Source organism: Engystomops pustulosus, chromosome 7 (assembly GCF_040894005.1).
Source record: "Engystomops pustulosus chromosome 7, aEngPut4.maternal, whole genome shotgun sequence".
Lineage (NCBI taxonomy): Eukaryota > Metazoa > Chordata > Amphibia > Anura > Leptodactylidae > Engystomops > Engystomops pustulosus.
In genome coordinates, this window is record NC_092417.1 from 165,093,445 (window position 1) to 165,109,809 (window position 16,365).

Consider the following 16,365-nt stretch of genomic DNA (forward strand, 5'->3'; position numbering starts at 1 on the left):
ACATCTATAAACACAGCCTCTGCTACCCCCAGTAATACATCTATATAAGCAGCCTCCACCGCCCACCCAGTAATACATCTATATACACAGCATCTACTACACCCCCAGTAATACATCTTAATACAAAGCATCTGCTACACCCCCAGTAATACATCTATATACACAGCATCTACTACACCCCCAGTAATACATCTATATACACAGCCTCCACCCCCTCAGTAATACATCTATATAAACAGCCTCCACAGCACCCCAGTAATACATCTATATACACAGCATCTACTACACCCCCAGTAATACATCTTAATACAAAGCATCTGCTACACCCCCAGTAATACATCTATATACACAGCATCTACTACACCCCCAGTAATACTTCTATATACACAGCCTCCACCCCCTCAGTAATACATCTATATAAACAGCCTCCACCGCCCACCCAGTAATACATCTATATACACAGCATCTACTACACCCCCAGTAATACATCTTAATACAAAGCATCTGCTACACCCCCAGTAATACATCTATATACACAGCATCTACTACACCCCCAGTAATACATCTATATACACAGCCTCCACCCCCTCAGTAATACATCTATATAAACAGCCTCCACAGCACCCCAGTAATACATCTATATACACAGCATCTACTACACCCCCAGTAATACATCTTAATACAAAGCATCTGCTACACCCCCAGTAATACATCTATATACACAGCATCTACTACACCCCCAGTAATACTTCTATATACACAGCCTCCACCCCCTCAGTAATACATCTATATAAACAGCCTCCACCGCCCACCCAGTAATACATCTATATACACAGCATCTACTACACCCCCAGTAATACATCTTAATACAAAGCATCTGCTACACCCCCAGTAATACATCTATATACACAGCATCTACTACACCCCCAGTAATACATCTATATACACAGCCTCCACCCCCTCAGTAATACATCTATATAAACAGCCTCCACAGCACCCCAGTAATACATCTATATATACAGCCATCCCGAACCTATAGTCAGAGATTCGAGAGGCCACTTGGTGAGAGCCCCTTTAAGTGCAAAGTCCTATCTTTCTCCCAGTTACGGAACGGTACAGTACGCGGTTGTGCAGCACCGTACCGCTCCGGTACGGCGCCGTGAGTCCATTGCCGTCTATAGGGGACGCATATACGGCGGATATATGTCGGTCGTATATACGCCCCGCCCCCATATGGCCTTGTGAATGTAAACTTGACTAGGGATATTTTCTAGGTGAATGGGTAACATTTCACATAAAAGAGGGAATTCTAGAAAGGATAATTCATACCCTTCTTGAGGGGACTAGCAGTTTAGTGGGGTAAAACCTACTGACAGGTTCTCTTCAAAGGTAAACATATCCTTTAAGATTCTTCTTGGTTCATTACTTCTGGAAACACAATAACCGAATTGAAGTTTGCTGATGTATATCAAATCCATAAGGCAATTCTTTGTATACCAAGTGGTGATAGGAAATGGGGAGGGGGTATACGGAGGAGGGGATTGGGGCTTTCTGACTCATCTCACACCCAGTTATGCAATCGGGTCTCTGCCAAAAGAGGAAGCGATCTTTTGTCACAGCGCAAAAGGATTGGAAGCAAAGTAGCCATGGAATTTTATTCTTACTCATCACATAAACAGTTTAAAAATATATATAAGTATATGGTTATAGTATGTGAATCATTAGGAAAACACACAAAATATTGTACTCAGGGAAACAGTAGATAAAGCAAACGCTTGGCGTGAAACGCACTGGTTGTTAAGGTGATCCATCATATATAATGGAAGTGTTACATAGTGGCATCCAGTAATATGTAAATGTAATGCATTACAGCCTTGCAGCGCTGGGGACTCATCTGCAAAGAGTTTGTATGTTCTCTCTGTGTTTGCGTGGGTTTCCTCCGGGTCCTCCAGTTCCTCCCACACTCTAAAACATACTGGTAGGTTGATTAGATTGTGAGCCCCATTGGGGACAGGGGCCGATTTGGCAAACTCTGTGCAGCGCTGCGGAATCTGTGTGTGCTATATACATAAATAAAGGAATTATTAGATGGAATTAGTAACTATATCACTGACAATGCCCCAACCCCCAGGTAGGAGATGAAATGTTATTTATAAAATTGTCTCTTTTATGTGAAATCTCATCCGTTTACCTATAAATAAAAATCACCTCCAAAGTCATATGCAAAGGAACTCACTTTTTGCTTGAGGCGAGTCAATTTTAGATGCTGGAGGAGGGGAAGGTGTGATTTCAGATGCCCATGTCTTAGGCTTTCTAATAACTAGGATCATGCTTTTAGTGCCATATTAAAGATAAGAATCTCATCTTTCATATTGGGGCACTTTAACTTACCCGGTCCTGTTGCGATCCAGCGGCGGGTTCTCCGACGCTGATTTGGGTCCGGCCGGGATTCACTAAGCTAGTGCACCCAATATCCACCAGGTGTCGCTGCTGCGCTGAAGTCCGCTGGAGTTCACGGAAGTTCACCATCCGTTGCTTGGTGCAGGTAAGCGCGTGTCAAGCGAAACTTTTTAAAAAAAAAATATGGCGGTTTTTCCAAATCTGTCACGTTTTGTGACAGCCACGCCCCCGATTTCCGTCGCATGCATGCCGACGCCGATGCACCACAATCCGAGCGTGTGCGCCAAAACCCCGGGGAAATTCAGGGAAAATCGCCACAAATCGCTAATATTCGGGTAACCTGACGAAAAAAAGCGATTCGGGCCCTTAGTAAATGACCCCCATTAAATCAGGTTTTTGGTTGTGTAGCTATAGAGCCAGAGATACATTAAATACTAGAATTGTGAGCTGCAGATAAGGATCCAATTTCTAGTTTTTGTTTTAACTGTCTGTATCTCTCAAAACCACAAGCCGAGGTGGAACAATTGATCTGCAAGATTAGATTCTTATCTTTAATATGGCACCAGCAGCATGTTTCCAGGTCCTATAGAACCCGAGGTAGGGGAGTGTGAAGTGATGCTCCCCCTGCAGCCTCAAAACTTGATTCGACTCTTGAACAGTCAAGAGTTGACATAAAAGAGGAAATTCTAGTAAAGACATTTCATCCCCTATTGCAGCTTAGTTTTATAGAGTAAAATCTGATGACAGGTTCCCTTTAAATATTTAGCCTGGAGAGTAGCTATCGCCATACGTCTTTTATATGGGATCACAATTGCCAGTTTGTTACACTAGCACATGCACCATTTAAACAGGGGCGGATTTCTCCCTAATTCCATTTGGGGCAAATTCAGACTCGGCCAAGCATGACTGTGTATTGTTTGGAGGAAATCTATTCATGGGTGCACCAGCCATGAGGCAAGTTGAACTTCGTGCCACAGGCAGCACCATCTGCAGCAAGATGGGGGAGCAGTCACCTGCTACAAAGCAGAATTTGGCCAAAAAGCTTTCTGGCATCAGCTACATTTAGTATATGTCCTGAAAACATTCAGAATATGGGTTCATTTTAAGAGCTCTGCTTGCTGCAGGTTTGTATGGCCATTTCTACATTTTTGTAGGGTATCCAAAACATCACCTCATGTCGGCAAATTCCTTCAGTATTCTAAAAGAGAGATTTTTTCTCTGGGTTTGGGATGTCACATCTGGAGTCTGTGCACCCAGTCTCGTCCCACAGCAGGTGTATTACACTCTCTGCACCCACATTTATGTGGCTGACTACAGCTGTGGCTCTTGTGGTCAGGAAGCTGTCTAAACAAGATAAGACCTGCCACGATCTGCTCCAACTCCCTTGTCTGTACCCAAAACCACCAGAACCACAAAACCTGGAATTTACTTCGTATCAAAACACGCTATAGTGTTTGCTAAATACATGACCCTATGTATGAGCATAGCTCCCAACTGTCCCGGGTTCGGCAAGAGAGTCACAACTTTTGGGCGCTGTCCCGCCATTATGGGCGGTTAGGAGAATGTTGTGTTCTGTCCCGCGATGTCCCCCCTCCTGGTCCCCGACACACTACAGGTGCAGAGCCGAGAACAGGAGGGGGGACCCTTACGAGGCTCTGAGGTGACAAGGTGGAGGGGGCGGAACCATCTGAGGGGAGGAGCCACCACCAAATGGCCCCCACCCCCTTCTCATCATCATCTTGGAGCCCCGCGTACAGCAAGAAACAAGACTGCAAGGGAATGATGGAAACACAGGAGGAGGCTGGAGGATAAGAGGTTACAGGAGGAGGCTGGAGGACAGGGGGCCACAGGAGGAGGAGGAGGCTGGAGGACAGCAGGTTACAGGAGGAGGCTGTAGGACAAGGGGCCACAAGAGGAGGCTGGTGGACAGCGGGTCACAGGAGGAGGCCGGGGGACAGGGGGACACAGGAGGAGGCTGGAGGATAGGAGGTTACAGGAGGAGGCTGGAGGACAGGAGGTTACAGGAGGAGGCTGTAGGAAAAGGGGCCACAGAAGAAGGATGGAGAAAGGAGAATACAGGAGGAGACTGGAGAACAGGAGGAGGCTGGAGGACAGGAGGCCACAGAAGGAGGATGGAGAACAGAGGAATACAGGAGGAGACTGGAGTACAGGAGGTCACAGGAGGAGGCTGGAAGACAGGAGGTTACAGGAGGAGGCTGTAGGACAACGGGCCACAAGAGGAGGCTGGAGGACAGGGGGACACAGGAGGAGACGGAGACTGGAGGACAGGAAGTTACAGGAGGAGGCTGAAAGGACATGAGGTTACAGGAGGAGGCTGGAGGAAAAGGGGCCACTAGAAAAGGCTGTTGGACAGCGGATCACAGGAGGAGGCTGGAGGACAGGAGGAGGCTTGAGGACAGGAGGCCAAAAAAAGAGGATGGAGAACAGGGGAATACAGGAGGAGACTGGAGGACAAGAGGTCACAGGAGGAGGCTGGAGGACAGGAGGTTACAGGAGGAGGATGGAGGACAGGAGGAGGCTGGAGGACAGGAGGAAGTTGGAAGACAGGAGGCTGATGGACAGAGGGCCACTGGAGGAGGTTGGAGGACAGGAGAAGGCTGGAGGACAGGGGGCCACAGGAAGAGGCTGGAGGACAGGAGACCATAAGAGGAGGCTGGAGGACAGGGGCTACAGGTGGAAGCTGGAAGACAGGGGATACAATGAGAGGATGGTGGACAGGAGGTCACAGGAGGAGGCTGAAGAACAGGGGCTGCAGGAGGAGGCTGGAGGACAGGGGATACAATGGAAGGATGGAGGACAGGAGGAGGCTGGAGGACAGGGGCTACAGGTGGAGGCTGGAAGACAGGGAATACAATGAGAGGATGGAGGACAGGAGGTCACAGGAGGAGGCTGAAGAACAGGGGCTTCAGGAGGATGCTGGAGGACAGGGGATACAATGGAAGGATGGAGGACAGGAGGAGGCTGGAGGACAGGTTGAAATTATACTCTGCTTGTGGGTGGGACAATGGGCGTGGTTTCGAAAAAGGGGGTGGGACTTTTTGTCCCTCTTTCTCTCGCCCAAAAGTTGGGAGGTATGCATGACGAAAGATGGGACCCTGGAAAATATTAAAATGGAATTCAAATTCGTAGCCTTAGATTCCACTTATCCCTTTGGTTGGTTCTAGACACTACTACTTCATAACAAACTCTTACCAAATGAATATGTAGACAAGATAAAGACAAGATTCTTAAATATACTCAGGATAACAAAATAACACATTGGGGCAGATTTACTTACCTGGTCCAGTCGCGATCCAGCGGCGGGTTCTCCAACGCTGATTCGGGTTCTGCCGGGAATTACTAAGGTCGTGCGCCCGATGTCCACTAGGTGTCGCTGCTGCGCTGAAGTCCGTTGGAATTCACCTCCTACGTCTCGGTGTATGTGAGTGCTATTTTTGTGTCACAATTTTTTTTTTAAATTCCGCTGTTTTTCCGAATCCGTCGGATTTTCCGACGGCCACGCCCCCAATTTCTGCCGTGTGAAAGTCGGTGTCGATGCGCCACAATCCGATCAGTGCAATACGGCGCGAATCGGAAAAATTCAGAAACCCGTCGGAAAACCGCGATTCGGACCCTTAGTAAACGTTCCTGTCTCTATCAGTCCTGGTGTTTACAATTTTGGTTGCCCCTGAATCTGACTATAAATATTTTGACTATAGTGGGATTGTTATCATAAAAAGCTTCTCTTGTATGCACACTGCGTCCTGCCCCTCCCTCCTGCATTACAAAACCAGCTCAGACACAGGCACAAGAAGTGTGCAGAGACTTACTCTACAAGCTACAGACAGATAAAATCTTTATTTGGGAGCGAGACATATAGCAGAGCTGACTCTGTGTCTGTTATAGGGGAATTAGCAGAGATGAGAGTGTCTTTGTCTTTAATATCCATCTCATGAATCTCATCATTTCTCATCTCTGATCTGTCTCATCTGTCCTTTTCTATGTGTCAGATACTGGTGAATGTTCAGAAGTTAGCTAAAAGTGTAGATAAACCCTGTACCCTGATAACCTAAGCACATTGTCAGCACACAGCATCTCATAGCACTAGAGGAATCATGAAGTCTCTGCTTTGAGAGTTCCCGCTCACACTCTGGAATATTACACTGACCATCAATGAGTCATAGGAGCTAAAACAGCAATAAAACTAAGTAAAATGTTAAAGTAAGGAGTTAAAAATTATCTTTATTGTGTAAACATCACTAGGGGATTTATATTTGAGAATTTTCTTTCATGGGCAAACCCCTTTAAGTTTTCCTCATTACATGCACAAAATATTGGAACCTAGATGTATACACATGTAAATAGATTGCTATTGAGGCTCTTAGGCTAAGAAAATCCTCACTCACTCTATTAGCAAATTAGCTTGTACCTCACTACACAGTGATGTTGCTTCTGATACCAATGGTCCTGTGTTTAATCTCTTGTGAGACAAATAATAAAAATTGCCTGTAAAATGTACGTTTTCTTATGGTTGCGTTGTATAAATAAAGATTATTATTATTATTACAGTCAGTGTAAGTGCTTAGAGGAGACTGTCCCTGAGATGGGAGTTGGAAAGAAGTTTACTTTTATAGAGGCTAATCTTTTAAAGGGAACCTACCACCACGAATCTACCTATAGAGGAGCTGCGTGCCGAAGAGTTTGGGTAGGAAGAACAAAATGACTACTGGGGCGTGGAGTAGCCGCCCCGTGTAACCTCAGCTCCAGCTACTCCACGCCCCAGTAGCTGCATAACAAAATTGACATATCTGGCTAATAAAAGTTATCAAAAAAGTGCAGGGACGTGAGGATTAGTCCTTAAAAGGGCTATCCTCACATCCTATTGATCCACCTACCAACCGATTCGTGGTGGTAGGTTCCCTTTAAAGATAGTTTTGCATATCCATTCTATGACTGCTACAAGTGATACAGGGGCAGATTTACTTACCCGGTCCATTCGCGATCCAGCGGCGTGTTCTCTGCGCTGGATTCGGGTCCGGCCGGGATTCATTAAGGTAGTTCCTCCGCCGTCCACCAGGTGGCGCTGCTGCGCTGAAAAGGATCGGAACGCACCGAGCCGGGCTGAGTGAAGGTAAGTGCAAGCTCCGTGACAGATTTCTTTTTTTAAATGCGGCGGTTTGTCCGAATCCGTCGGGTTTTCGTTCGGCCACGCCCCCCGATTTCCGTCTCGTGCATGCCAGCGCCGATGCACCACAATCCGATTGAGTGCACCAAAATCCCGGGGCAATTCAGGGAGAATCGGCGCAAATCGGAAATATTCGGGTAACACGTCGGGAAAACGTGAATCGGGCCCTTAGTAAATGACCCCCACAGTGTTTATGCTATCGCTGTGGCTTTTCGTGCTGCAATAAGTCGGAGGGAGTTTCGTTCTATCACAAGATCTTTGCGCAAACTATTTCCCCATACATCACTGTGTGCATGTCAACGCACAAACGCATCATCCAAGTATCAATGACTTAGACTCCACATGGAGTCTACGAATAATTGCACATTATCATTACATAGTATTAACAGGTTTCCACCACCGCAGTGGTAATAGGATGCCTATAAAGTCACGCTGGTGAGTTATGACCCAGGGACTTTGTGATAAGTTCCCCATGTATGAGCATAGGTTAGCAGAACTAACAGCATGGAGAAGTAAATTAGGTTCTCCACTTGTACAGTATAAAGGAAGTCTACACACTTCCCCCTTTAAATCAAATGAAAAAGTTTATCGCTTGTCCCCGACATGTAGCTGGGGAACTGGACCAGTCCCATTAATCTCTGTCCAGCGTCGGCAAGTGACCCCCGTGTGTGGATGTATAGTTTCCTGCCCGGTGCGGGTGATAGGATGAATGGCCCCTGGAATATTGTATCCTGTAAGGTAAGGGCACGGATATCTTACTTTTCTATGAGGTCTATGTGTCGGTATAATCTCTAGTCAGTCATTCATCTGATGGAGAACCAGGGACATAACTACAAGGGAGTGTTGTGTTGTACCAGGTTCTAAGGCCGGAGAGGGCCTACAGGGTCCAAGAACAATAAGAAACGTGAGAGCCATATTGCAGAATTGAGATCTTTAATAATAATAATTCTTTATTTATATAGCGCACACAGAGCTGCACAGAACTTGCCAAATCAGTCCCTGTCCCCAATGGGGCTCACAATCTAATCAACCTACCAGTATGTTTTGGAGTGTGGGGGGAAACAGGAGGACCCAGAGGAAACCCACACAAACACATAGAGAACATACAAACTCTTTGCAGATGTTGACCCGGGACTTGAACCCAGGTCCTCAGCGCTGCAAGGCTATAATGCTAACCACTGAGCCACCTTGCAGTCTTTACGTGTCTAAAGGCCTACAAGGTCTTGATATTGTGTTTGTCTTCTAGGGTGACTAAGCTCCTAAGGATTCTGTATGTCACTGTTGATAAAGCTGAAAGCTAGCCCTTTGCCAAAGTTTCAGTTCACTCCCCTCACCCTGCATCTAAATATATAAATGTGGTTTGTTAGGGCCCCCTGTCAACCAGGACTTAGATATGACCCCACTCAATATGACTAAGGACCAGATTATCTCCGAAACGAGTCAGCCATCTTACCGATTAGATGCACTCCTGATTTATTAAAGTTTTGATTTTTTAACTTTTTGCTGCCAGAACCCGCCTCATTCACCTGTTCAGGACCCAGAGCACTAGTGCTAGTCGCCCCCCTGACCCCCCCTGCCTATTGTCTACCCTAAATACAGTCAGTGCTAATGGTCACATTGATGGTGTTATGTGTGTGTCATAATGTGACCATATCCCCTGTGTCATCATTGTGTGCAGACATCTGCGTGGGTTCGTCTTAGACATGTCGGTAGTTTTCCATGAAACGTAACTGATCTCATGGGACGGGTTGGTTTTTGAAACCCATGGTGTCACCAAAACACGTAGGAGGAAAGTTGTGGGACATGTGATTTAGATAGATACATAGTTAGTGGGTTGATAAAATTGATCCAGAAGATAGAAAAAACACTGAACCCAAGGCTCTGTATCTTCTCATCTACAGAAGATACTGCCCCTCTAAAAAAAAATTTTTTTGTTTCACGGACTGGGGGCAGAAAACTGGACTGCATATAGCTGTATCACATCAGGAAAATCACAATCATTAGTTGGGGTATTACAACATGGGGCTTTGCTTCCTGGCAATGGGGGCCATACCTGCAGGGACACCATTTGGAGATCAATTTTGTTTCCTCACTACAAAGTGTTCCCTCACTACAGAGACTTCCCAAGGATGGGGTCACATCCAGTGTTGGACCCATCCAATAAAATTATTCTGGGGGCCCATCTTCCATCAGGTAGCCTCCAAATTGGTTTGTCTTCTGCTGAACTCTGGCATCCATTTTACCAGTGATCCCCAACCTTCTTTTTTATTCAGGGACTAGCTGCACCCAAAAGTGTTTTCCTGGGACTGGAACCATGGCCCTTGGGAAAAATGGTGTGTCCATCAAATACCCCATATTTAACCCCAATTCATATAATGGGGCACATTAACTTACCCTGTCCCTGTCTGATCCCCGATACGGAATGTCCGACGAGGATGAACTCTACTGCGATTCATAAAGATCGTGCGCCCGATATCCTGCATGTGTCGCTTCCCTGCTCAGGTCCGCCGGAGTTCACCATCTTCATCCACGGCCCAGGATCGGGTGCTTCATGGGCCGGTCTTGGGCCGCGGCTCGCTGGTTGAGGACCACTGCATTATAGGGTTGTAGCCTGTACCCACTGGGGGATTTTCCTGTTTTCTGGTGGGCCAGCCTGACACTGGTCACCTTTGCAAAGATGAGATACACTCTGGTGGGATTTCACAATAACAAAATATTTTAAGAGTCACCAGCATTCAACACGTTTCTCTTTATGGGCACCAATTCAAGGTTGGTGAAGACCACTACATAGTTTGACATATGGTGACACCAAAAGTTAGAAAAATGTTGGATGCTAGGGAAACTTTCTTCATATGGACTAGTAAAGGTAGATTAATGGACCATTGCATCCTGGCAAATAGACCTAGAACGTTAACCAATATATAATTTGTGTTCAACAAGGGAGCTACTATGAAGGGACCATTAGTGTATGGTGGCCCACCTGAGTTTCCAAACACCCTGTGATGGGTGCGAAGTTCTAAACCAACAATTGATCCATAGGTACAGTAGAAGACATCCCAATTTGTAGGTTACAAGGATTTTTTTACTTATGGTATGGCTAATCTAATGGAATTGTAGAATGATGTTTGTAAGGGAGTAGTTCTGGGGTACAAGAAGGTGGACTGGAACGGCACCAGACTAGAAGATAGAAAGTAGGTCTTCCGTGGTAAGGCAGGAGGTCCAGTGAGTGCAGTGATCTTTTTCCCTCAGATCTGTTAATTGAGGTAGTTCACCCCAGAACCACTTAATCTATAAAATTTTTTGAAAAAATCAATTTTATTCCAAAAATTTCCATGTGTGGACCGTCTAACGCCTACCCCCCATCTTCTAGTCTGGTGCAGTTCCAGTCCGCGTTCTGGTAACCCATTACTATCCATCAGGCGCAATATCCAGCACGCAAGTCCATACTTTTGGGCATCCAGATAGGCTCCGTAAAAATAGTATCACAAGTAAAGCCTTAGATTAACCCAACAATATTACCTTAGTTTTCCCCTCAAGGAGTAGTTACGGGAATGGAAAAAGTTGATGCTTAACCGCAACACTAGAAAGAAGCAGAAGAGGAAGGACTGGGTTTATTCAGCTGGAGAAATAGTTTTTAATTGGCAAATGAATTGCCTGTAAAGATGGATGATACAGCCAAACAATAGAAGGCAATTTACTGTCAAATGTCCTGATGAATGATTTTTGAGTCATCTCTGCTCTCTGTAAATTATCCTTCAGTTTGAGAATCCTATTGAGGTCACTGGAATGACCCAAAAAATCCCATTTGTCAAAGGGGAAGTCACTACAATTAACTAGTGTGCCCGATAATATTAACTCCATGATGTACACGTCCCGGACATCTAGGCTGTTACCAATATGGTGACGCATGGCCATCATGTGCATGCATCAACAGGCCAAAGTGAATGCAAGTCAGTGGACCTTCTACAACTTCCTCGTAGCTGTTGTCAGGTTTCACAAAGCCATAGCAAAGGACTCCCATGAGTTAGCCGTGCGGGTATCCATTCACTCATAGGAGAGACAATCTTCCCTCACATCAAAAGCTTTTGGATGCTATGGTCAAAATTCACCATACCATATGAGAGGTATGATCAAAATCATCACCCAACACTGACTTATCCAATTGGCAGTCCCATAAAATCAAATATAGCAGTGGTGACCCATGCCCATCACTGCTGCATCCACATCGGGCACTCGTGGACCCCATTGTCATGATCACTAAAGGTCCCAGCAGTTGGACCCCCAGTGATCAGACACTTTTCTGTGAGAATGTAATCTCTGGGACAACCCCCTTGACTAGACTTGGAAATACTTACATAGATAATTTCATCCTGACATTTGTGGGAGATGTCCTAGCACCAGAAAATTACAATCATGGGTCTAACCTAGTTTTTGCAAGACAAATTGCATTTACAAACTTCCTATGCAGTGGGTCTTTTGAAGTTCAAGTTATTAGTAATGGAAATGTTGGCACATGATCCTATCTGGGGACCTTATTTATTACCCAGCCCTTTGGAGAACCTGCATATTCCATGTACCTAGAAGGTTTTATGTCTTCTTTCACAGGAATGGAGAAAACCTGCCAGGTTAGGGTTCCTGTGGCCAATAATAGAAAGTTATTATTTACAGTATATAGACTAAGTACAAACTTCTTTGCATTGTAGACTTGCACACAATGAGATGACATTGGTTATCTAATTGGTTATTTGTGATCATAACTTGAGAGATATACTGGTGACAAGAATGGTTGTCTTCTGCAGGTAGCTTATATTTAAGTCAAAGTTCACTGGAGAATCAACTTGAGTAATATAGCCTATCGATGGATAGGTCAAAAGCCACCATGTCAGCCCATTGGATGCTGAGTCAAAGTCTACCATAGAATAAACTGGAGGAATGTTAGTACATGGAATGGGGAGTCAAAGGCCACCGGAGAATCAGCTGGAGGAATTTCAGCCCATGGAATGGTGTGTCAAAGGCCACTGGAGGATCAACTGGAGTGAAGTTTGCACATGGGATTAATAAGTCAAAGGCCATGAGGGAGTCAACTGGAGTAATGTTAGGCCATGGGATGGATAAGTGAAAGGCCACCAAAGAGTCAACTGGAGTGATGTTAGCCCATAGGATGGATAAGTCAAAGGCCACTGAAGAGTCAACTGGAGTAATGTTTGCCCATGGGATGGATAAGTGAAAGGCTTCCCAAGAGTCAACTGGAGTGATGTTAGCCCATGGGATAGATAAGTAAAAGGCCTCTCAAGAGTCAACTGGAGTGATGTTAGCCAATGAGATGGATGAGTGAAAGTCCACTAAAGAGTCAACTGGACTAATTTTAGCCCCTGGGATGGATAAGTAAAAGGTAACCGAAAAGTCAAATCGAGTAATGTAAGCCCATAGGATGGATAAGTCAAAGGCCACAGGTAAATCAACCAAGGTCATCAGACCATGTTGGCTGTTGTTATCCGCCCTAAAGGAACAGAACTACATAGCATCAAATGACAATAGACCTAGACACAAGGGGGTTGTCTTCTGCTGGTCCTCTGTAGCCTATATCCAAATCAAAGGTCACCAGAGAATCATTTGGGGTAATGATTGCCCATGTGATGGATAGAAATTATCACCCCCTACCGGTCCGTGTTGGGTCATTGTTATCACCTCACAGGTACACCACTAGTTTGCATGAGTTGTTCCAGTAATAGTACCTATCACATCACATGTCCTGACGCCAGGGAAGGGTTAAGGCCTGGAGAAACATCTGGTTCCACATGCTAGGTAGTTGTTCCTTTAACTATTCTTGTTTTGTGTCAAAGGGGGAAGTGTGAAAAAGTGGGGTGCTACCTGTGTTCCTTGTTCTGACTCCACTCAAGGTGAGAAAAGGAAAACAAGAAGTTGAGGCCACAAAATGCTACAAAAATAAGGAACTGCTCCAGCCAAGCAGCAGCATCCAACACCTGTACATGGGATCATACTGTGTAATGATTGTCTACAGAAGATGACCATGGACCTATTTTTGAAGTGAAATTTCCATATTAGATTTCGATCGCATTGCTTAGTATTTGGGTATGGGTGGTGGCCCAATGTTGGGAACCAAAACCATTTTAGGCAATAGAGGGGCTCCTAGCCATCCACTCTGCAAAGTTACTCAATTTATATTGAATCTGTAAGGTCACATGCATGATAGCCAGTGCTGGGTTGCAATAAAGGCGGTTTGGGTGGTAGCCCGGGGCCCAAGCCTTTGAGGGGGCCCATGGCCACCAAATTTAATAATGAGAAGCGTTTTCTCTCATGTACATCTGTTCTTGCTCTCAATACACATGTACACAAGAGTCATTTCAGGGTCCTCTGAAGATTGAAAGCAGAAGAGACTTATGCTAGTGATTTCCTTGTAGGGTCTATAATATTCATACAGCCCAGGGCCCATGGCAGTCTTAATGTGCCACTAATGATAGCATACCCTTCTTAAGAAATTCTGTGGCTTGACTAACATGCTGATGAGTGTTTCAGTGCATCATGGGCAGGGCCACAAGTTCCAGTGCACACTCTCTTGCCCGGTTTCACTGTCTAGAACCTCCCTCTCAGTCCACTATTGGCAAACCCAGTAATCTGGACAAGAGAAGGTACACCAAACCTTCCCCAGTCTATCGCCTTTCCCGTGCTCTTTGATCTGTCAGTGATATTTGATTAATCTCTACCTTAATTCGAACCTCTCATGCACGTACCCAGGACTTCTCCCGAGTTGCACCAATTCTCTGGAATGACCTTCCCCGGACTCACAGACTAATACCCACCCTCCAAAGTTTCGAACGTGCTCTTATATCCCATCTCTTTAGGCAAATCTATCACACTCACTAACAGCATGAAACTCCAACTCTCCCTTCACTAATCCATCCTATGTCCTATCTCCAGTCTGTTATGCGGCAAACACCAGATATATACCATACTTGGACTTATATATTCCTGCATAGCAGATGTATGGGAGGTAATATCACTAAAGAAGGCACAGCAGTTATCCTTCACTATGGTCCCCTCATTCTGAGAATCATTTTTTTTTAATTCCTGCGTTGAGAAAACCCAACTACAGGGCTTGTTTGTAGTCTGTAACTATGGAGACGCATAGATTTGTATAGGTGCTGTAGACGCAAGATGGTGGAATTAAAAATACACCTGCGAGGAATAGATCCCATCCGATACTCAACACCATATAACCATTTATATATATATTAATCTACATCCAAATATTCCCAGAACCTTTCCTCACTCCTATTCACTTGACATTCAGTATACAGGCGGTCCCTGGGTTATGTACAAGATAGGTTCCATAGGTTTGTTCTTAAGTTGAATTTGTATGTAAGTCAAAACTGTATATTTTATAATTGTAGTTCCAGACAAAAAATTTTTTGCCCCAGTGACAATTGGAGTTTCAAAATTTTTGCTGTAATGGGACCAAGGATCATCAATAAAGCTTCATTACAGACACCTTACAGCTGATCATTGCAGTCTGGGACTATAGTAACATCCAGAGAGCTTTACCAGAGGTCACAGGGGTCCGTCTGTAACTAGGGGTTGTCTGTAAGTCGATTGTTCTTAAGTAGGGGACCGTCTGTATAAGGCAATATTCCATCTGCACAGTAAGAGAAGGTACACAATTTTTTTTATATTATATTTATCATTTTTGAATAATCCTCCAATTATCTGCGGGGGTCACAATATTTCTATATCTGGGTTTGGTTAATCATAAAATTCAGCGGAAATCACAAATAGAGGAATTGTAGCTAAAAACAGAAATATTCACCCACACAGAAATATAAAATTGTAGCATCACTACCACATAGTCCAGTGATATACGATGAGATGGAGGAAGAAATAATATACTTTTCTTCGACATGGGGAGGAGATATTGTTATACACCCCTCCCTCCCCCCTACTACCTAATTGTACCTAAATTTTTGGCTCCTTTATCAATGGTATTGAAATACATGTAACTGCTGGAAGAATTTGTGGCACTTTAGGCTGATACACTAGGAGTACATCCTCCGGGCCACTATTACATCTCGTGGCCTCTGGTAGTAGTCACTGACTGTCCCAATACTTCTGATGTTGTAATAAGAAGTGGCCATTGTGTCGTATGTGTAAGATCCTTCCTTTTCCAATGGTTTGTCTTCCCTTTCTACCGGAAGGAGAGGAAAAGCTATTTATGGGACTATTATGAAAACCAATACAAGAGATGCAAGGTAACAACATGGGGGATGGGCAGAGGGCCATGGAGTCTATGGGCAATTAGGTATCACAACTTATAACTTATTCAAAGGCTAGCTGGTGTCTGACCACTAATGGTCCTACTGGGTCACATGGTCTTGAGTAGTATCTAATCACTAGAGGTCCTACAGAACACGAGGGTCTTGTGTATAGTCTGCTTACTGGGGGTCCTACGGATCACATGGGTCTTGAGTAGTATCTAATCACTAGAGGTCCTACAGAATCCAAGGGTCTTGTGTATAGTCTGATTACTGGGGGTCCTACGGATCACATGGGTCTTGAGTAGTATCTAATCACAAGAGGTCCTACAGAACCCAAGGGACTTGTGTATAGTCTGATTACTGGGGGTCCTACGGATCACATGGGTCTTGAGTAGTATCTAATCACTAGAGGTCCTACAGAACCCAAGGGTCTTGTGTATAGTCTGCTTACTGGGGGTCCTACGGATCACATGGGTCTTGAGTAGTATCTAATCACTAGAGGTCCTACAG

The 16,365-nt window shown here is 44.9% G+C and overlaps 1 protein-coding gene across 1 annotated transcript in view; it reads left to right on the plus strand.

The window, feature by feature from the left end:
* Positions 1-8,151: 8,151 nt before the first annotated feature.
* The window catches only part of SPI1 (Spi-1 proto-oncogene), a 47,989-nt gene continuing 39,775 nt past the window's right edge, over positions 8,152-16,365 (plus strand). Inside the window, exon 1 of the mRNA XM_072118698.1 lies at positions 8,152-8,323. Coding sequence (XP_071974799.1) covers positions 8,258-8,323 — 66 coding nt within the window. The 5' untranslated portion in view covers positions 8,152-8,257. The remainder of the gene's footprint in view (positions 8,324-16,365) is intronic.